Genomic DNA, 22,133 nt, shown 5'->3' with positions numbered 1-22,133 from the left:
AAAAAACTAAACATTTTTTGTTGTCATCTCAAATCATATTTTATTGTTTAGTATTGCAGCGCGACCAGAAGCCATACAAGTGAACGACTAAACCTTCAAAACAACCCGAGGTCCAGATGAATATACAGAACCAAGAATTCTGCTGAGTTTTAAGTCTGCATGTCTATGGAAGTATATCAGTGACATCAGAATATTGAATTATTGAATTTAAAAACTATTCGTTTTTTTCATTGAAGCATTTCTCACTTTAATTATTGAACTTGTTCAAAATGAATTTTGATTTCTTGTTTCAATAATTCAAAAATGCATTTTCTTAATTCAATAAATTAAAAGTCAAATTTAGCTTCAGCCAATCATGTGATGCCCAAACGATCACATGACGGATGTGAGCACAGCTCTGTTTTATTTTGATAATGTCTGGTGACGAGAATATACTAACGTTTTTATATTGAATTTAAAATAGAGAATTAAAAAATATTGAATTTAGAACGAATGTATTTTCATTTTGTTTGTGTGTGTCTGTGAATTGTGTTGTGTTGGTTTTGATTTCAATATATTCTTCAGTTCTTTCAATATTCCGATGACCCTGATAAGGTTCCTTAGGTTGACCTTCTCTCAAGTATAAATCAAGTCGTTACTATAAACATTCTCTTCACGTCTCAAGAGAGCAGCAGAGCCACAGGAGTAAAAAAACACATTCACATTCATTAGTGCAGGTCAAAGGTCAGGTCATTTTATGAAGGTCAGCGGCTGAGAAATGGGCTGCAGATCCAGGAAGATCAGGAGTGTGGAGCGAGAGAGGAGATGATGTGGCGACAGTTCAGCCCATCAGCGGAGGATGAACCCGCTAATGGCTACATTAATTCTAATCAGACTAATTGTAATCCCAGTTAATAATTAGCTTTACAGTGCATTATAATTGGGTTAGACTACAAGATGGTTCTGCCGAGGTGCAATAATTTATTTGATTTAATTATTCTCAAGAACCAGCGCGTTGACATTTCATATCATAAAACCAGCCGCGTAGAGAGAATGAGTCGCCGCTGTCTTCAGAGAAGGTCATCGCTCGCTGCCTGGAAATGATGAGGCCTATTTTCCACTCTATTAAGCTACTCCACTTAGCACAGTTAGCCCCGCACAGAGGTTAGACACACACACACTGAGTGTTTGTGGGTGTGTGTGTGAAAGTGCATGTGTGTGTGTGAGAGTGTGTCTCATGTCATCAGTACACTCATGATTCTTGTCTATTATAACATTTTTGTCTGTTCGGTAAATTGTCCTGTTAAAATTAGTTAATGTACAACTTTATTGACACTACACACTCACAGAAAACCATGTTTGTGAAGGTCCAGCTGATTGGTCCAGCCTCCCACAAGTTATACAATCAACCAATGGGCTGCTTTCTTTGTAATAAGCTCCACCCAGTGAGCCAGAGCTCTAAAGGATTTAATTGGTTCAGCCGTGTGTCAATCAAAACAGCTGATTTTTTTGTGTTGAATGATTGTTTGCTTTTGTGTGTGCATGTGTGTGTTTTAGTTTGTATGTGCGGGTATATGTGCATGTGTGTTTGGTTTGTTTTTGTATGTATTTTTGCGTGTTTTTGCATATGGGTTTGTGTGCCTAGGCATGTATGTGTGTGTGCATAGACATGTGTTTGCATGTGTGTGTCTTTTGTGTGTGTGTCCTTGTGTGTTTCTCTGCATGTGTGTGCTTGTGTTTTGTGTGTGTGTGCATGTGTGAGTGTGTGTGTGCATGTGTGTGTGAGTCAGCTGGTGAAGTGAGTTCCACCCTAAATGAAGAACAGATGAGTGTGTGTCGGTTCGATCACACTGAGGCGTAGGTTGGCATGAAAACTGGAGGAACTGTTATTTATATAAAAGTCCACCAACAAACCAAAACACATTTCCAGACGTCAGGATGTCTCAATCTCCTCAAGCGCAACAGGAAGTGACACAGATCATTTTATTTAAATTATTCTGTAAAACCATTTGTACAGGAAGTCAAACTATGTCATTGTAAAACACAGTTTTATAATCTCATCTTTTGGACATGATTGACAGACGATGTTGACCATCATAGTGTAACAACAAACTCTCCTTCGTGAACCCATGAACGTCTTACTCACTGATCCAGGTGAAAACTCTGCCCCATGCATCACCTGTCAGGAGAGTCACATGACTCCTAGACGAGAGAGAAGAAGAAATATTGAATTAGACGTTAATCTATTCGTCTCTATTGGAGTTGAACAAATCAACCACAACGCTTTCTTTAACACTCTATGTTCCACATGATTGGGATAGACCATATATTTGTATTCATGTTGTTCTGTAATATTGTAATAATTGAAATAATAATGGTAATGAAGTATTAATATTGTAATATAATATTTAATAATACATATTATACAGTATTATTGACTTTTTAAATTATTATTTATTTATCCTTGTATTTTATTTCAGGGTTAATCTTGATTAGAAAGTGTCAATAAAACTCTCAAACTGTTTTCCGTGTACTTTTCTCTATCAAATGCAGATTTTGAAGAACATTTACCCCTCCTTAAATGTCAGCACCTCATAATGAACAAAGCAAAGAAAGCAAAAAAAGCTTCTGGTCTTTCCCCCTTGTGTTGTCTATGGGTCAAGGTGACCAGAAGGCCCGAAAACAAATGTGTTTGAGGTATCCTTTTTGTTGTCTCTAGGTCAAGGTGAACAACCTCCACCACTGCATATACTGTGTGCAGAATTATTAAGCAAGTGAGTATTTTGACGACATTGACCTTTGTATATACATTTCCCAGCTCTAATCTGTATGAACTTGAATGCCAATAGGATTTAAGCGTACCAGGTGAAGTGCATTTGTATAATAAGAGAGGGTGTGGCCTAAGGAGATCAAAATCCTATATCAGGCGGCACAACTATTAGGCAGCTTCTTTTCCTCAGGCAAAAACGGGCCAGAAGAAAGATCTCACAGACTCTGAAAAGTCCAAAATTGTAAAATGTATTGCAGAGGGATGCAGCCCTCCTGAAATTCACAAGGCATTGAGCCCTGATCACAGAAACATCATCAACACATTTGCATAGCAAATTCCCAAAAAGGACGCAATAAACGTATTGAGAAAAAAAAAGATGCAACTGCAAAAGATGTGAGGAGAATCAAGCGAGAGCCTACTAGGAACCCTCGATCCTCCAGTGCAGTAATATTCCAGAACTGCAACCTACCTGGAGTGACACCTCACTTTTACTTCTTTAAATATCCAAGTTTGAGATTCATTAACATGTTGGATTGATCAGCAGCACTGTTGTTGTTAAATAATCAACTGAATCCCCAAAAATAAAACGTGCCTAATAATTCTGCACAAAGACCCAAAAGAAGCAACACAAGGGATACCACAAAAACATTTGTTTTGGGGTAACCTTGACCGTGAGATAACACAAGGGATACCAGACTACCCCTCGCTGAAGGAAACAAAAAGCTGAAAGTGTGTTTGTGTGCTTAACATGAGTGTGTTCATTTTTGTGTTTATTTGTGTGCATGTTGTTTAGGGTTCATGTTTGTGTATTTGTGTCTTCATGTGAGTGTGTTTTTGTGCGTTTGTGTCTGGTTGTGTATGCATTTGTGTGTGTGTATTTGTTTGATATGTGCGTTAATGTGTTTTTGTGTGTGTTTATGTGCATTTGTGTGTGTTTGATTTTGTTTTTATAATTGTGTGTATATGTGTTTGTGTGCGTGAACTAGGAGAATATTCCTAAATTTGTTTGTTGAATGCTACATAAAAAAAAGCCACATTTAAACATTCCTGAGATCATTAAGAAATGAAATGGTGACTAAGTGAAAGTCAAAATGACATTTTGTCACACGACTGAGAAGAAACACCTGGAAAGTAGATACAACTCTAATGGTACCTGGACATGGCGAGGGCAGTGATGGCGGGAGAGACTTTGGATCGTTGTGTGGACGATGAATGGCTCCTGCTCAGCTCCTGGCACAGCAGCAGACGTCTCTTCCATCCATGGGCTGAACCTTTTCAAGACAAAAGAGTGAAGGAGTGAAGAAGTGAAGAAGTGAAGGAGTGAAGGAGTGTTTCATACATAAAACATAAAAGTGTTACATGAAGACCGGATGAAACACAAACACACGGACATGAGGCTGTAACAAAGTGAGCCAAATTAGATCTGGGATTATTGCTTTCTAAATTACACACAAACACACACATATAGACACATACACACACACGCGTATATAGAGACACACACACGTCAGCAGAATCACTCATCAGTGTTTACTGCCTCTATGTTGAATAAGTGTCTAAAGACATCAGTGGTGCTGCTGATAATGAGGATGATGATGATCAAGATAATAGTAATAATGATTATAATAATGACGACATCTACAACGATGTTGATGATGTTAATGATGAAGATAATAGTCATAATAATACAAGAAACTACGACGATGATGGTGATGATGATGATGAAGATAATAGTTATAATAGTTATAATAATAAAAGCGACTACAACGATGATGATGATGATGTGTGTTCAGTCTTGAGAGGAGGTTTAAAATAATCATTAAGAACCAAAATAATAACATCGTAGCATCGTTTGTTTTGCTGCTAAAAGTCAACTGTAAATAGGAAAACATCCCATAATTCAAGCGGCAGCATTACCGTCTGGCTCCGTCTCTGTTGTTTGGTCATGCCCTGGGGACACAAGCTCTTCTGGAGGGCCAGGTAATTGTGTTCTGGCATATTCTGTCCTCCATATCTGTGTGAGAGACACATAACGAGTAGAGGAGTCAGACATAATTCACCATAATCACACACACACACACACCTACACACACACACACACACACACACATACCCTCTAACACACAAAACTTTAACTTGAGGTAATAATAAAGTATATATATATATACTTTATATATATAAATACGTGTGTGTAAATTGTTGTGTTAGGAGCAAGCATCAAGGAAGAGGCTTTCAAGGCGTGGTAGATGATCAAAACAGTGTGTGAAGATGCACTTTGAATTCCAAAGTTCTCAACAATATCAAAGCAAGCTTGTCCACAAATGGTAGTTTGATTGACACATCATCATCCAATCACATTAAACAGAGGCTGAAATGTGAGTGAAACGGCTGGACTCACCCGAACGACTCCATCGGTGCAGCCGGTCACCACCACGTTCCTGCTGTCCCACTCGTCCTTCTGTGTGAAGGACACACACAGGATGTCTGCTCGAGGAACACTGCAGGTGTCAGTGCAGGTCAGCAGTTGACCTCTCATGGTCCACAAGTACAGCAGAGGTCCAGAGCAGGACGCTATCTCACCCTGCAGAGGGAGAACCTTCCTCAATATGAAGTGTTTAACCTTTATTCTTCCTCCAAACTCTTTATTTATTTTTACATGATCTTTTTTGGAAACATTGCATTTTATTATTGATTTCTTTTTAAATAATTGAATTCAAATTATTTTTAGATCGTCTGTGCGACGCATGATTGGCTGAAAGCTTCACTATTGGGATGTTACGTCTACAGTTCTGAACCGGAACTCACCGTCAGGTCGTTGATGGCGAGGGCGGAGACGCTGCTCTCGTGTCCGGTCAGCTGAGTGACGTATCCAAGTTCCTCCAGATCCCACAGGATGCAGGTGAAGTCTCTGGAGCCGCTCACGATCAAGGCGTGCGCCTCGGAGACGGCGAGGCAGGTGACGGCGTCCGTGTGGCCGTACAGCGGCTGTGAAGACCAACAGGTTTCACCTTCGGCGCCGGATCCCTCGTCCTGCTGCTGCTCACCTGTCTGAGCCTCATGTTGGCCTGTTTGTCTTTACTGACGCTCACATCCCAGACACAGACCACGCCGCTGCTTCCTGCCGTCACCACGGTCGCCGGGTTGGGACAAGCGGCACAGAGAGTCTCGCCCCAGTCGGACACACTTTCACACACTCCGAAAGTCTGAAGACACAAACACATTTTCAATCCTCTGTGTGTATTCTCACAAATGGACAATTTAAATTAAAATGTATGACCTATTTTTCATGAGAGTAAGAGAGCAGTTTAATAATATTATTTCCATTTTTTAAATAATAATACATTTAATTTACATTTATGTCTTTTTTTCCTTCAGTTCGCCTAAAAACACATATACATATATATATATATATTTTACCCATCAGCTTATGAAAAAAACTTTTCCGATAAGGTTTTTCATTTTTCATTCAGTAATGCATGTCTTTCTCTAAATTACTACTAACAGAGCATACTTAAAAGACAGGTAAATAATCCTTAAAACGTCGTGGACAAGCATTTTTAATGCAAAATATTAAACCTTTAAAGGTGCTTAGTACTGATGCTAACTTTTCCTAAGGAGTTTGTCACTCATTATATATATATATTTTTTAATTATTTTATATTATGCAGATTAATTATGTTTTTACATTCCTGTGTCGACTCATTTATGTCAATCATTTCATAACAAGTAAAGTAAATTTAAGAAATGAAGATTTTCTACATTCTTTCAAGTAAAACCACAGTTTTTACGAGGACAAAGACATGAAAACAGCAGCGCGACTCTGATCGCCTACGTTCCACCTCTACAACATACCTTGTCTGTGGAATAGTTTCCAAAAGCACATGTGTTGTCAGGGAAACCCCAGCTGAAGCAGCAGCTCGACTGAGACGACAGGAGGAGTCGATTTCTCTCCAGGACCAGAACCTCTTTTTCCAGGCAAAGTATTTGACCTACTGGGCCTCTTGGCAGCTCTGAAGAAAAACAGATAAAGTGTGAGAGCGCTTTTACAGACCATTAGGCAGAACCATGTGAGACCTTCAGACTTCTCTGTGGCCGTCCTCACATCTCATCCAAAGACTTTCGTGACCCTCGGAATCACAACAAAAGTTACCTTTCCTGCCCGAAAATGATAAAAATGCAAATCCACCCGAGCAGTTTGAAAGTAAATCAGTGTTGTCAGAATATTGAGTTGTTGAGTTTAACATTTCAAATGTTTAATCTCTGTAATCTATTATTGTATTGTAGTATTGATTTATTTTATCACTGCATTGAATAATTTCCATTTTTTATCCAAAAGGATAATCATTTTTTTATTTTTTTATTATTTAATAGAAAATTCAAAAATGAATCATTTTTAAATAAGTTTGCTATTCTAATTAAAAATATGTTCTAAATGTAATATATTTTAATTTTGTAGCCTTTTAAATTTAAATAAAAAAATGTTTGTATAATAGTGTCACTAGACAATACCAATAGAGTACCAAGCTACTTAATCAAACTTTCAGCCAATCATGCGACGCATAGACGATCACATGATGACGTAAAATCCATCATGGCAACGACAACATTTCAGCTTTTAGAAATTAATGGTAGTTTTACAGCTGGGTGTGAATTTAAAAGTCAGAGCGTGTGTCTCAGTGCTCGATTGGATTGGTCTGGTAAGATGGCACTATTATTTGTTAACATTTTTTATTGAATCTAAATGGTGCCTTCAAATTAAAAAAAATTGAACTTTTTTTTTTAATTATTGGATTTAAATATTCCAATTCTACGTATGAAAAATAAATTATGATTAAAGAAATAATACAATTTAAATTCCAATTTAAATTTCAATATAGACATTTTTCAAATAGATTGGAACACTTTTTGTATCGTCTGGTGGAACTATTAAACCAACATTTTTAAATATAATTTAAAAGGCTACAAATTAAAAACGCTGAATTCAAAAAAATCATTTTTTAACTATTGGAATTAGAATATCCATCTAAACGTGTAAAACAAAAAAAAAAAGGGAATTTGAAGAATTGATTTCTTTTTTATTAAAATAAATTCAGCCTTTCAATTTATAAATTATTGAATTTAATTATTGAAAGAAGTAATGTAATGCTTCATTATTTAAAATGTTCAATATTCTGTTATATTTCCATAGGGCCCAGTTTTCCGGGAGCATGAACCGATGATGGGATCCAGAGTTGTGGACTCTGAGGCAGCAACATTCCAGTAATTGACCTCTTCATGAAGCGAGAGGCAGAATTCATAAGGTCTGCTGGCCAGAGAGAAGTGAGGCTGTTCTGGTGCTATTCATCTCCATCTGTTTATTGATCAGATCAGACACGGCTAGATTTAATATGAGATGTAATATGCAGGAATCTCTCCCTGAGCATTTCCACATTCATCTCAGCTCCCTCAGAGGACCTGCAGGGATATTCATATTATTAAGTAGAGCTCAGCGGAGGAAGCATCATCTCCATATTGTCGCTCTAACAGATCGCTGCACTCTGCTGTTGTGTAAATTAATCTATGGATGCTTGTGCGCTGGTTCAAGGATTCCCTCAAGACCCCGGCACATCTTGTACACACATAATTGACACCAAATGCTGTAAAATAAAATCAAGATGAAACAATAAAGTAGTCATAACAATATATTGCTTTTTTGCCTTCAAATGTGGCGCATACTTGAATTCCCTGAACACAACAACAGCACAAAAACGCCTCTCTCTAATTAAATCCTCTTGAATTAAACTTGATTGAATTGGAAACAAAGACATTTTTAAATGAGCTTTGGGTTCACGATGAGTTCTAACAACTTTAAAAAGTCTTAATTGCAGCAAGAAAACTGGATTCATATTAGACGAGGAGCGCAAACAAATGAATCGTAATAATATTGTTGTGTCTTTAGCAGTTTATTGCTTAAGTTACTTCATGTTATTAGAAAGAATGTCAATACGTTTATGAATATATTGAGAACAGTCTTGTATGTTTAATGTATGTCACAGGTGTCAAACTGGTCCGGAAAAGGGCCGAGACGGTGCAGGTTTTGGAACCAACCAGTCAAGCACATAGAGTTGAACCAATCAGGCGTCTGAAGACAGTAATCAATTAATTGTCAGCCAGGTGATGCTTGTTTAAGCCGACACGTGATTCGTTAACTCCTGTGCTTGACTGGTTGGAACAAAAACCTGCACCGTCTCAAACCTTTTCTGGACCAGTTTAACACCCCTGATGTATTTTGATCCATTAAAACACGAGTCAACTGTCACACCGTGGTGAGGTCACATGCCCCTCCCTCACCTGTCACAACCCTTATTACTTATTGTTTCCACCTTTTCCCCTTCACCCTCATGTGTTTAAATAGTATTTTTCTGTGTCTCAAATCGCATACTTCTCTTAGTACACTGGTGGTTAGTATGCATCAGGATAGTGTACGTACTAACTAGTACGCAAATTCTTGACACTGCCACTACGCACTAACCGGAAATGACGCAACAGCTTCTTCTTCTACTACTATTTAATGATGATTTCAACCAGCTGTTGGAATGCTGTCACTGACACCTGCTGGCAGCACGTTTTCTAAGTTTGGATTAAGAAATATGAGAAACGAAAAAGTCGTCATATATTGACGCCAGCATCAGCACCGAAGACGTGGCATCCTCCTACTGCTGGCTGAAAATGCATCTGTAAGTATATACATGTATATATATATGATGTAACTTCCGTTTACAAGGTTAACGTCACCAAGGTGGCGGCCGTTTAGGGTAGAAGGTGTCCATCGATCCATACTTAGTTTTGTGGGCGTTTTAGTATACCAATCTAGTGTGCATGGCGCACTAAATTTCGCATACTAAGAATTAAGACGCACTTATGCACTAAAAATACTAAGTTTAAGTTCACAAGTATGCGATTTGAGACACAGCTCTAGTCTCCCTTGTCATGTGCCAGAGTGTTTCGTCTTGTTCGTTCACCCCAGCCTTGTCTTTGTTTTTTTTTCCTTCCAGTTGGAGCGCGCTCTGTTATCTGTTTTGTAGCCTTTGAGCTTAACTCCGTTGGGGGGATTTTCTGTTTGATTTTTTTTTTTTTCCCCAATCAGCTGGACCGTCAGAAGTGTGTAGTGTCCATAAAGTTGTAAACTTCTTGTGTTAACAGAATAAAATCTCAAAGGTCAACAGACCAACATGTTGGTGAAGGAAAAGGGAGGACCAGGACTCGTGAAGGTAAAAGGGAAATCCTCAAAGAAGATTGTTGTGTTTGCGACTGAGCTGTACCTCGGAGTGGTCCTGCTGTGGTCCTGAGTCTGTCCAGGTTGTAGAAGAAGGGACTTGGAGACTGTGAGGATCCTTCTTTCTTCGTTAAACCACGAGGAGGATGGGGCTTTGTGAAGAGCTTTTCAGAAGATTTAAGATCCACATTAGTATTAGCTAGAAAATGTCTGAGTTGTTATGACAATGTTAACATTTTATAGATCAATATCAAAACATACAAATATGGTAAAATCTTTGGAAGAGTTAGAGTTATAAAAGGTGTGAATATATCTGAAAAGTATAGAATGTTACAGATTGAATTTTAACGTACTTTAATCTGAACTAAGATCAGGGACATGTTCTTTTAGATATTTACGAGTGATGTAGACTTGGTGTCCATCAGTGTTGTAGACGGGGAGATATTAGTATCAACAAGATAAAGATATTTTCATGGAAGTGTCATCAGAATATTAAATGATTTAATTTAACACTTAAAATGTTTAGATGTTTCCTTTTAAATAACATTTCTTCTTAATAATTCACAATTGCATATTGAAAGGTTGATTTTATTTTTTTTCAATAATTTAATTAAAAAATCGAATATTTTACATATAGTTAGATATTCTTATTCCAAAAATTGAAATACATCTAATGTAATAAATTTAAATTCCTAGCCTTTTAAATTTAATTTAAAGATGTTGTTATAATAGCGTCACCAGACAATACCAATAAAGTACCGAACTTGATCAAACCTTCAGCCAATCATGCGACGCTCAGACTATCATGTGATGATTTACAAGCGCTTGTTAATTATTCATGGAACAGTATTGTCTGGTACCACTATTATACCAACATTCTAATGTTGAATTTAGAAAATTACTTTTAATTATTGGAGTTAAAATATCACAATTTACATGTAAAAAAATATATATATATTTTAAAATGTTTAAATTTTTTAATAAAATGTATTAAAAACCCTTTCTATATAATATAACTATAAATAATTAAACTCTAAATAACAATTAATTTAAAAATGTAAGATTCAAACATTCAATATTCTGATATACTTCCATAGATTCCTCTCTTATGTACCTGTTTGGGAATCTGGCCAAAGTTGCTAACATATCCCAGAATAGTCTTCTTGATGAGAGGATCCTTGACATCGTGTCGACCTCTCTGGGCGTAGTAGTACGGATGAAACGTGTTCAGACTCTCCACTGCTGCCGGGCCGTGTTGCCGGTGTCCGAAGATCAGGTCGATCCACAAGTGCAGGTGAGAACTGACGTGGTCGCTCTCCAGGGCCTGAGGTGGAAGTACACACAAGTTGTGTTGTTCTGAACACAAACATCCTTTAATGAGAGTTTAGAAACTTCCAGGAGAGCTTAACGTCTTTACTTCTTTCAAAAGTCAATTAAAAGTGGAGGACAGCAAGAAGTGTGGCGACGTTATGAGCTTAAATTCATGTTAGCATTAGATGAGGTTTTAGGTAAAGTTAGCCCAGGATTGCTTTTGAAGAGTAATAAGGAAAAGTGGGCATTATGACCGCCTGTGCGCTCGCATTCTAATAAAGACATGTTTGAAGGAGGAAACATGAGCAGGAAAACATATTAAGAAAATATTGTCCATAGTTAATTTGCCCACAAAGAAAGAAAACAATCTTCTGAAGTGACTAATTCGTTGAGTAGAGTCGGGAATACGAGTGGCTCAGTAGATTACTGGATGATCACGACGCCTCAGGACTGAGAACGAGGGTCAGATGTGCAGCTGCAATAACTCCACACAGAGTTAGCACCAACATTGATGAGCCACAATCTCAGAACTCAAATGTTGCTTATAAAGAAAGTCTTGTGTCTTCATATGAATGGTGCTGATGATCCTCGTGTACACACTCGCTCCACTGTCACACAACCTTTTATGTCTTTTATAATCTCAGGCACAAGCTGCCTCTGTATCACCACAGCTGTGAACACATGAACACATGAACTGACCTCTCGCTGGACTCTGATGAACTCCTGGGCGTCATTTTTAGACCACGGCGGAAGTTCAACGTCTCCCAGAAATGTTCCATCTTCAAACATCCCTGTAATGACTCAAGAGTTACAATTGTTTCATTGTTGTGTGTGTCCTTCCTGTGTGCTAGTCTGTCTAGTATGTGTCCTTCTTGTGCAATCGTGTGTCTAGTGTGTGTGTCCTTCTTGTGCACTTGTATGTCTAGTGTGTGTGTCCTTCTTGTGCATTCGTGTTTCTAGTGTGTGTGTCCTTCTTGTGGGCTTGTCTGTCTAGTGTGTGTCTTTCTTGTGCACTCGTGTGTTTAGTGTCTGTGTCCTTCTTGTGCACTCGTGTGTCTAGTGTGTGTGTCCTTGTGCACTCGTGTGTCTAGTGTGTGTGTGTCCTTCTTGTGCACTCGTGTGTCTAGTGTGTGTGTGTGTGTCCTTCTTGTGCACTTGTGTGTCTAGTGTGTGTGTGTGTGTCCTTCTTGTGCACTTGTGTGTCTAGTGTGTGTGTCCTTCTTGTGCACTTGTGTGTCTAGTGTGTGTCCTTCTTCTGCACTCGTATGTCTAGTGTGTGTGTCCTTCTTGTGCATTCGTGTTTCTAGTGTGTGTGTCCTTCTTGTGGGCTAGTCTGTCTAGTGTGTGTCTTTCTTGTGCACTCGTGTGTCTAGTGTCTGTGTCCTTCTCGTACACTCGTGTGTCTAGTGTGTGTGTCCTTGTGCACTCGTGTGTCTAGTGTGTGTGTCCTTGTGCACTCGTGTGTCTAGTGTGTGTGTGTCCTTCTTGTGCACTCGTTTGTCTAGTGTGTGTGTGTGTCCTTCTTGTGCACTTGTGTGTCTAGTGTGTGTGTGTGTCCTTGTGTGTCTAGTGTGTGTCCTTCTTGTGCACTCGTGTGTCTAGTGTCTGTGTCCTTCTTGTGCACTCGTGTGTCTAGTGTGTGTGTCCTTCTTGTGCACTCGTGTGTCTAGTGTGTGTGTCCTTCTTGTGCACTCGTGTGTCTAGTGTGTGTGTGTCCTTCTTGTGCACACGTGTGTCTAGTGTGTGTGTGTCCTTCTTGTGCACTCGTGTGTCTAGTGTGTGTGTGTGTCCTTCTTGTGCACTTGTGTGTCTAGTGTGTGTGTGTGTCCTTCTTGTGCACTTGTGTGTCTAGTGTGTGTGTCCTTCTTGTGCACTTGTGTGTCTAGTGTGTGTCCTTCTTGTGCACTTGTATGTCTAGTGTGTGTGTCCTTCTTGTGCATTCGTGTTTCTAATGTGTGTGTCCTTCTTGTGGGCTAGTCTGTCTAGTGTGTGTCTTTCTTGTGCACTCGTGTGTTTAGTGTCTGTGTCCTTCTTGTGCACTCGTGTGTCTAGTGTGTGTGTCCTTCTTGTGCACTCGTGTGTCTAGTGTGTGTCCTTCTTGTGCACTCGTGTGTCTAGTGTGTGTGTGTCCTTCTTGTGCACTCGTGTGTCTAGTGTGTGTGTGTCCTTCTTGTGCACTCGTGTGTCTAGTGTGTGTGTGTGTCCTTCTTGTGCACTTGTGTGTCTAGTGTGTGTGTGTGTCCTTCTTGTGTGTCTAGTGTGTGTGTCCTTCTTGTGCACTTGTGTGTCTAGTGTGTGTGTCCTTCTTTTGGACTAGTTTGACTAGTGTCCTTCTTGTGCACTTGTGTGTCTAGTGTGTGTGTGTCCTTCTTTTGGACTAGTTTGACTAGTGTGTCCTTCTTGTGTTGCGAGTCCCTCTTGTGTGTGAAATGTTCTACAGTGTGGATCTGTATTTGTTGTGTCTTTATCTTGTGTTTGTCTTTGTACATCAAATGTTTTTGTGTGTGAGAATCCTCAATATAGATGACGAAATGTAACTGTATTAAATAAACTTTAAAACACAACAATTTTAACTGCACTAAAGATTTGAATGATTTTTCTCTTCTTGTGTTTGAGAGAAAAGTCACATGATTGTCATCATGAACACACACAGACCCAGTTGCATGTTGTTGGAGTTGAGCAGGAAGTCTGGGAGGTAGAAGAACTCTGGGATCAGCTCTCTGACATCCGTCATGTTGTCTCTGGAGCACGACTCCCACTGAGACCTGACGCTGTGAAACATGCGTTCAGGGATGTCCAGACCCCCCTGAAGGAAGACACACGGTCACTACCAGCAACATGAATCAATTCCAACCATAAAACATCTTTTTGTACAAGATCTCTGACGGAAGTCTCATTGGAGAGAAGGTCATTTAGAATAAAACAATTGCCAACTGCCATGAATGAAAACAACGTTTGTAAACCTGGTTAGAAGAAGAAAATCCACTTATAGATATTACAATACGCTTCACAATACAAAAACATCTTTATTGCTTTATTTTGACCATTAAATATAAATAAATCTCTCATTTGAATCAACTCTAACATCTGCATATATATTGAAGTCACACCATCACTAGAGCTCAAAACAGGGACATAATAATAAATTCAATTTTAAATATACTCGATTTGGTAAATATATTTTGTATTTGTTCAATTTTGTTCTTTTTACTGCAGTTTGTTCTTATGAACCTATCGTCCCGAAGGAGGGATTAAAAAGTATCAATCTATTATCTATTCTGGTTTCCCAAGTTCTTAAAAGAGCTTAAAATCGACTATGTATTCTCAATTTAATACTTTAGTTAATTAATTTCCATCCAGTTTTATTAAGATAGGAGGAGGTCATCTGGTGCGGGGGCCAAACCCGGCAGGCCAATTTGATTTTTGTGGTCCGCTGGATGATTGGTTATAATCAAGTGAATTCATGTTAAATTGATTGACTTATAAAGATGTCCATGTTTAAGACTAGAAAAGTAACTAAGAATATGGATGACAAAAATTCTGTGAGCTTTTGTGGGAGCTACGTTCTGAAACCCCCGCATAAAATGAAATCCGCAAAGCAGTGACATTTTTAAGTTGCTTTCATTAACATTTATCCCAAAACATTTATTTGAACTTAAAAACTCATCATTCCATATGAAGTATTATTCCTCTCAATAACCCCCTTAGTAACGGTGACCTGCACAGCTTCCATCTTGCTTTGCTGCCCAGCCAACCAATAACATGGCTGTCAATCACTTTTATATCGCAACACAGACGAAGAATTTAAATAAAAGATTTGTCTTGCCTGCAGTGACTGGAAGGTTTGTGAAAATGGCTCCATCCTCACAAGAAAGGAGGACACTATGATGGCTGAGGAGTAGTGAGTGCAGTAGTGGCACGGTGATGGCAGATCCCCTGAATTGAGACGACGTTAATTCATTCTTGTCTGAAAGTGACCAAAAAATCTTGTAATGACAAACAAATACCTTCTTCCTCAGTGCTCTCCACGTCTTCATATCTCTGGATGAACATCGACTTCCTCTTCTCCGTCTGAGCACCCATGGGCTTGGACAGATCTCGGAAAGTTGCAGGGTTGGAAAGGTCGAGCGTCTGAAAAGAGATTAAATGTTGTGCAAGACTGGTTTTCAGTGTGAATATTGAATTCATTTAATGTTTCAAATGTTAAAACTTTTGATATTTGTATTTGTATTGTATTTTAATATAATTCCAATCATAAAAAGAGCATTTTCTAAATACATTTTTTTTAAATTTGTATTAAAATAAAAGGCTATTAATTTAAAATAATTGAAAAAAGGTTATATTTAAAATGTTGAAATAAATGTTATAAATGTAAATCCACATTTTTAATATAAAAAATAATTCAATGCTGTGAAACAAAATTTAAATAAAAAATAAATCAAGTTTTAAAGTTAATAATATAAAATCCAACCATTTTATTATTCAGAAGACACTGATATCAGGTATTTTATTACACAATATTGTTCTTTAAACAGAGAACTAAACAACCACATAAGCTCCTTGGCAGAAGTAACAGACTAGTGTATTCACCTCTGAATGATAGTCTGCCAGGACCCAAGGAAACACGGGATACTGCATGAGGTCGTTGTATGTTCTCCCAGCGAGGGTGTTGAGATGCATGAGGTACTCAAAGTTATTGATTTCTCCTCTCTGTCAAAGAGAACAAATGTGTGACACTAATAAACCATTTCAATGATGCAGCAGGTGGAGGCAGCAAACATGATGATTACCTGCCATTTGACCAGCCACGTCTTTTCAAGCACAGGACTTTTCCTGTTGCAGAACACATTAAACACCAGTTAACTTGAGGCAGATCGTCGGCTTTGACACTGAGAAACTGCTGCACATTTCTGCACTGCTGCCTGAAGTCAGTCAGTGATTGAGGAAACAGAAAAGTGTGTACACAGCTGGAAGAGTGGTTAGTGACGGTGCTGAGGAAGGGACGAGGAGGACACAGAGCAGATCGCTTATCTGAAGAAATAGAATCAATGGAAGCAGAAATCAATTAAATTCCACATAGCAACATGGCTGTGATACCAGACTTTTACCTTTCTATTTTAATTTATCTTAATTTTTGTAATTTATTATTTAATTTAGGATTATTTTTATTTATCATTTTTAATTGCTTTGTTTTTCTCTAGTTGCAACTCCTCATCATGTAGGTATTATTGTGTGTATGACGATATATATTTTTCACACGTTAAGTAAGTAAACAACAGAACAATACACAGTTAAATATACATACATATTTAAACAATTGAAAAGGCCAAGACAACACAATGACAAACTAACAGCTGTAAGATAATATGGTGTTTCAGATCCGTTGTGCCTCATATTACACCAGCATTATCTTTTTTACCTTCTTTTTAGTAGCATAAAATATTTGTTTGCTCACTTTCTATATTTCATCCTCGGCCTCTAACCTTCAAATGAAGGAAGATTAACAACTCTGTATAGTCTTTCACAATATATTTGTCAAAAACATGATTCTAAAAATATGTTAGGAATTTGTAGGAGAGTGATTGTTTTTTTGGACCTATGTTTTCTGTACTGAGGCCAATTTGTTTTTCCATATATTTGATACGATACCTCAATGTTAGAATACACAGTATTCACCATCAGAAAAAGTTTTGCCATTATTCTAAGAACGACATAGGATGTTTGTGGTGTTGTGGAATACAGTATAAACTAGAATAAATTAAATAAAATACACTAAAATGGAATAAGATAAAGGAAATACTGACTCGTAAAATGAAAGTTAAAAGTGAAGGCGCTAATTGACAGTGATTTTGCAAATGAAGACTAGACATAAACAAATAAAAAGTATTTTAAACGTCTAAAAACCCACTTTTATTCCATGGCTTTTAACGCAACAAGAGACTCTTGCTGCTGCTGCTAAGTGAATTTTATGTCTTATTTTTCCCTTTTTTTATTGTTTTTCTCAGTGTTTCTATTGTTTTTATTCCATGCTTACGTTTTATGTTCTTGTTCTGCATTTTTGGCTGCTGTTGTTTTAAAGTGCTCTATAAATAAAGTTGTGTTAAACAGATAAAAACACCGGCTGGATCAGGAGGTTCTTATCAATTGTCACTGGCAATAATAAATATTAAATGATATTGACTTGATATTGAAAATAGGTGCACACCTCCCGCACACAATGGGGCGCTACCGTCACCAATGACTCGTAAGCCACAATAAAAGCCATCGATTATAAAAGAAGAAATGACGACACTTTATCAAGATTAAAGTAAGTGATAATACTTCCAAATCAAAGTGTTTAAAGTCAGTGTGTTGTTGAGCGAGAACTTTGAAGGAAAGGTTTCCGAGTCCTGGTGGTTCTGTCCGCGAGGCTGAGTAAATGAGAAGGACAATAAAGCGCTGGTTCTCCAGCAACCAGCAAACAAACACGCCTAACAGAGGACAGTGTTCTAAAGCCTCCACTCGTCTTCTCTCGATCTACAGGTACTCTTTTACTATTTAAACATAAGCAATACTACTTTAAAATACTCCACAATGACAATGTTAGTGAGATGGTAATATATTTAATTATGTCATGTTATAAATTATAAAATATATAGATCATTTAATATCCAGCTTTAATTCTACATATATATTATACGTTTCGTTATGTACTTACTTTAATGTACGAGTCACTTATTTTATTATATTTATTTAGTCATTTATCTTATTGTATTATTTATTTTTGTTTATTCTATTTTGAAACGTATCTACACCACAAAAGTCATTGTGTTGTTTTGACAAAACATTTTTTTCGTTCAGATTCTGAACAGGGACTTAGATTTGTACCTGTTTTTAAATGGTTTATGAAGGCCAGGATCAGGACACACGATGACACATGAGCTGGAGTCTCTGTCTTTGTTTTGGCTAATAAAATCATTTATTTATACAAAGAAAAATGGGCGAAATAGTTTGTAATTTTATCAGTTCATCTTAAATTATGTATTGACCATTCTTGTATTATATAATTATAGAAGTTATATTTATTATTATTACGTGTATTTTTGTTTTTGCTTTTATTTTGTGTACTGCATGTCTAAACTGATATTCAAGTGTATATGTGTAATATTTTTGGTGATTTTACTGCTGTGACAAATAAAATGTACCCACTGTGAGAGGACAAAAAACCTCCTATCTGGTATATATCTATTTGTGTTGTGTTTTCAGTGGTGACAAATGTATCTTGATGGCACCGGAGAGGAGGTGCCAGTATAAGAAGAGAAGAATTCTTGTAATTGGTAAGAACATTTTAATTTAACATTTATTTATTTTTTACATGGTTGTAGCATTGAATATGTCAGTAATTAGTTAATATTTCTCACTTAAATAAACTTAAACTTAAATACTTTTTACTAGTAATCAAACTCTAAACGTTGATCTTAATAGAGTAACATATTGCTAAGACATTTTCATTTGGTTAGTTGTCTTTATGCTACATGACAAATGTGTTTAACTAAAGCAAATGTCGACTTTATCAGCTCGAAATTCTTTCCCCTCTAAGTGCCCACAACATCCGACGCAACACAGAGTTGCTTAGTAACACTGAAAAACAAGACAAATGTGAATTTCTCTAACTTGCTGATGCATACAAACACTCCTGATGTTTCCCCTCTCAACCTTTTATTTTAGTAGCACACAATAAGACCTGCTGACCCAAGAGGAAATGTTAATGATTTTACAACCTGATGACTGACACAGAAAACGCTTGTTAGTTTTAAGGAACCTTCGCTCATTTCTCCATCACCATTTTCTATGTTTCTGCCGAATTAGCTAAACACACTCAATTATACACTTGGGTTACTTCATATGTGCAGGAAAAATTATACTATAATTGATACTATACTATATTCCTACAAGTTATATTCAAGGAGCTAATTTGATGTTAAATCCTAATCCATTTATATCTTTTTTTAAAGTACAAGTGGAAAAGAAGCACAACAAATGCTGCAGTTTGCTCATAAAAAAATCTTTTGTATCAAAGAAAAGTTTGTTTTGAAGGAGCAAAACAAGATGTGAAGGTAAAGAACTATTTTGTTTTTGACTATTTATTTATTTTAGCAGGTTGTGCGTATCTAAAAAAGAATCAGGAGATAGTAAATGTTCTCATAAAGTTGTTTAAATTTATTAAAAAGGGGCAAACATTGTCAGGGGGCCAAATCTGGCCTGCCAAGTCTATATTGTAGTATAGTGTGTATAGTGGCCTGCCGGATGGTTTGCTCAAAATCAAAGTAGAATGATGTTCATACTAATATGGTGATCTATAAAAATGTCAGTGTTCAAAATAAGATAAGAAACAGAGATTACCAATGTCCATAATTATACAGAGATTTCCAGTAAAAGTAAAACTGAGGTTAAAAGAAAATATATGGATCATTGAATTTAATCACTGTTAAAGACATAAATATACGATAAATATAAAATTAGTTTGGCCCACGGCCTAGAGTGCTTCAACATATTGGCCCCTTGTCTGGTTGAGTCTCCTATGTTTTAAAAGTACTACAATTGAAAATATAGTATAGGAAGTCTAAGGAAAATATATTTATAGCAGAAGAAGAAGCAGCGTGTGGACTGGACAGGCTTTGTGTGAGAGATGTGTTCAGTTGACTCCACACGCTCCTTTATTTAGTAAAAGTGCATTAAATCAATCATTGGATTTGTGTCCAACATTTTATCTAATAGAAGCAATAATTTCATGCAATAGTTTTTCTATAGGAGCTTATAATGGGAACAAGCACTAGTGGACGAGGCCTCTCATCCTGAGGATGATGAATGAGGCGAGAGAGGGCCTTGGGGTGCAACACAGAAACACACACACACACACACACACACACACCTCGCTATCTTAAGATGAGCAGTGGCTCTCATCATAATCGCAACACTAACCTAACTATCATTTATCAAAGTCCTGATTTGACTTCACGTGCACGTACGTGCTCCTATAACCGAGTCCAAAGACGTGCACAAACATGTCCAATCAGGAGCTCCAGTGACGGAGCATCGGCACTCATTTGTGTTTGCTGTATTACCCAGTGTCGCCTCACTCCTATTGTTCCCGAGCATTAGCCTTAATTAGAGAGTCGTGCTCTTAAATACCCCCCTGGGCACCGCCGGCTGAGTACACACTAGTTTATACAGACTTCTACACACACACACATATCAAGAGACACTCATGCTCCTGCTGCCCCGAGCTATACATTAGCCTCGTATCACATCACTTCCTGTAGACACTGATACATATATATTTATATTAATGTATATCAGTGGCATCAGAATATTCAATGGTTGAATTTAACATGAATGTTGAACATTTGACTTTGACATTTTTTTTAAAAACTCAAATAGATTTTTTAATCAGCAATATTTTTCTTTTTTAAATTCATTTTTTGATTATTTAATATATAATTATTTATTTATCTTTGCACACGGCGTTGGATAATTTGCAAAATTATTGTGCCACTGTTACGACAATTAATGGCAATGAAAATTGAATGAATTTAGAAAACAATGTAGAAGTTTTAGAATATCAAACTTTACTTGTAAATGTGTAAAATTCTTTCTTTCATTTTGATTCAGAAAATAACAAAACTGCAAAAAAATCTACCTTGAGTATTCAATATGATAATACATTTCTTAAAACTAAACTTAAACATTGAAATAAAACAATTCAACGTTTAAACATTTGAAATGTTAAATTCAATATCGTTATGACACTGATATATTTCCTTAAACACACCTACGACGTGCACCTGGATTTATTAGAAAAGTGTGTCGTGGTGCGAGTTAGAAAATGATCTGAGTTCTCTCAGGAAAAACCCAGACTGAACTGTGGATCTCTGTGTTGCAGTACCATGCCAAAGGGGAAGAAGGCGAGTGGAACCAAGGTGACCCTCAAGATCGCCACGAAGGCAATACGTATGACCCGAGATGGAAATCGCAGACTGACCCTCAGCAACATGGGCATCACCACCTTCCCCAAATGTCTCTTTAAACTGACCAGCGTGGACGAGTTGGATCTCAGTCGCAACCAGATCCAGAAACTCCCGGATGGTATCGGACAGTTCATGTCACTCAGATGGTTGGACCTGCACAGCAACAAACTGGAGTCTGTGCCCAAGACCATCGGGAACCTGGTGAGGCTGACCCACCTCAACATTTCCAACAACTTCCTCACCTCGGCTGGTCTACCGGTCACTCTGGGCAACCTGGCCAACTTAAAGAGCCTCAATCTGGGGATGAACCAGCTGGACGAGCTGCCGGCATCCATGGTGGGACTGGACAACCTCCAGGAGCTCGGCCTGTTCGACAACCGCTTCACCGGTCTGCCCGACTGCTTGAAGTTCCTGCACAACCTCAACAAGCTGAACATGAAGCGGAACCTCTTCTCGCTGGTTCAGACGGACGGCGAGTGGACGGCGAGGGAAACGTCCGCTGCCGAGGAGAACATGTACCTGGTGTACGAGAGCGACCTCTGTAAACTGTGTCGCAAACGCTGTAAAGACCTGAGAGACAATGACGCGCCGGGATGTGAGCATGAGGAAGAGAAGAAGAGGAAAATGACCTTCCCTGGTCTGATCACACCAAACTCAGTGGCTCAGGTCAACCAGTCGTGGAGGATAAGAAAGGAAGAGCATGAGCCTCTGGAATGATCCTGGTTGTTTTTTCTTTCCCTTATCTGGTGTTCATGTTTATGATTGATTAATAAATATGTTGGATTTAATAAGAACCCTTGAATTTGAATTA

At 37.7% G+C, this 22,133-nt stretch overlaps 2 protein-coding genes across 5 annotated transcripts in view; one reads left to right on the top strand and one right to left on the bottom strand.

The window, feature by feature from the left end:
• Window positions 1-1,920: 1,920 nt before the first annotated feature.
• Window positions 1,921-22,133, bottom strand: part of wdfy4 (WDFY family member 4) — a 56,685-nt gene continuing 36,472 nt past the window's right edge. For all 3 annotated transcript variants that reach the window (XM_087803223.1, XM_087803224.1, XM_087803225.1), the window contains 15 exons: window positions 16,106-16,148; window positions 15,906-16,025; window positions 15,323-15,446; window positions 15,142-15,251; window positions 13,971-14,121; window positions 12,015-12,106; window positions 11,119-11,328; window positions 10,051-10,168; window positions 6,602-6,759; window positions 5,794-5,952; window positions 5,555-5,734; window positions 5,148-5,330; window positions 4,667-4,763; window positions 3,903-4,020; window positions 1,921-2,181 (listed from right to left, as the gene is read on the bottom strand). In XM_087803223.1, the coding sequence (XP_087659349.1) occupies window positions 2,118-2,181; window positions 3,903-4,020; window positions 4,667-4,763; window positions 5,148-5,330; window positions 5,555-5,734; window positions 5,794-5,952; window positions 6,602-6,759; window positions 10,051-10,168; window positions 11,119-11,328; window positions 12,015-12,106; window positions 13,971-14,121; window positions 15,142-15,251; window positions 15,323-15,446; window positions 15,906-16,025; window positions 16,106-16,148 (1,927 nt within the window). In that variant the 3' untranslated portion in view covers window positions 1,921-2,117. The remainder of the gene's footprint in view (window positions 2,182-3,902; window positions 4,021-4,666; window positions 4,764-5,147; window positions 5,331-5,554; window positions 5,735-5,793; window positions 5,953-6,601; window positions 6,760-10,050; window positions 10,169-11,118; window positions 11,329-12,014; window positions 12,107-13,970; window positions 14,122-15,141; window positions 15,252-15,322; window positions 15,447-15,905; window positions 16,026-16,105; window positions 16,149-22,133) is intronic.
• On the top strand, window positions 16,181-22,124 carry lrrc18a (leucine rich repeat containing 18a). 2 transcript variants are annotated; one of them, XM_087803226.1, is made up of 3 exons: window positions 16,181-17,837; window positions 18,561-18,631; window positions 21,238-22,124. In XM_087803226.1, exon 3 carries the CDS (start codon window positions 21,242-21,244, stop codon window positions 22,037-22,039), a length of 798 nt encoding a protein of 265 aa, XP_087659352.1. In that variant the 5' UTR covers window positions 16,181-17,837; window positions 18,561-18,631; window positions 21,238-21,241; the 3' UTR covers window positions 22,040-22,124. The 2 variants fall into 2 exon arrangements, with proteins under 2 accessions (XP_087659352.1, XP_087659353.1); XM_087803227.1 differs by lacking the exons at window positions 16,181-17,837; window positions 18,561-18,631 and adding an exon at window positions 18,773-19,411.

The sequence above is a fragment of the Callionymus lyra genome, chromosome 11 (assembly GCF_982586985.1).
Source record: "Callionymus lyra chromosome 11, fCalLyr1.hap1.1, whole genome shotgun sequence".
NCBI lineage: Eukaryota > Metazoa > Chordata > Actinopteri > Syngnathiformes > Callionymidae > Callionymus > Callionymus lyra.
This window is presented reverse-complemented; position numbering and strand designations above follow the sequence as displayed.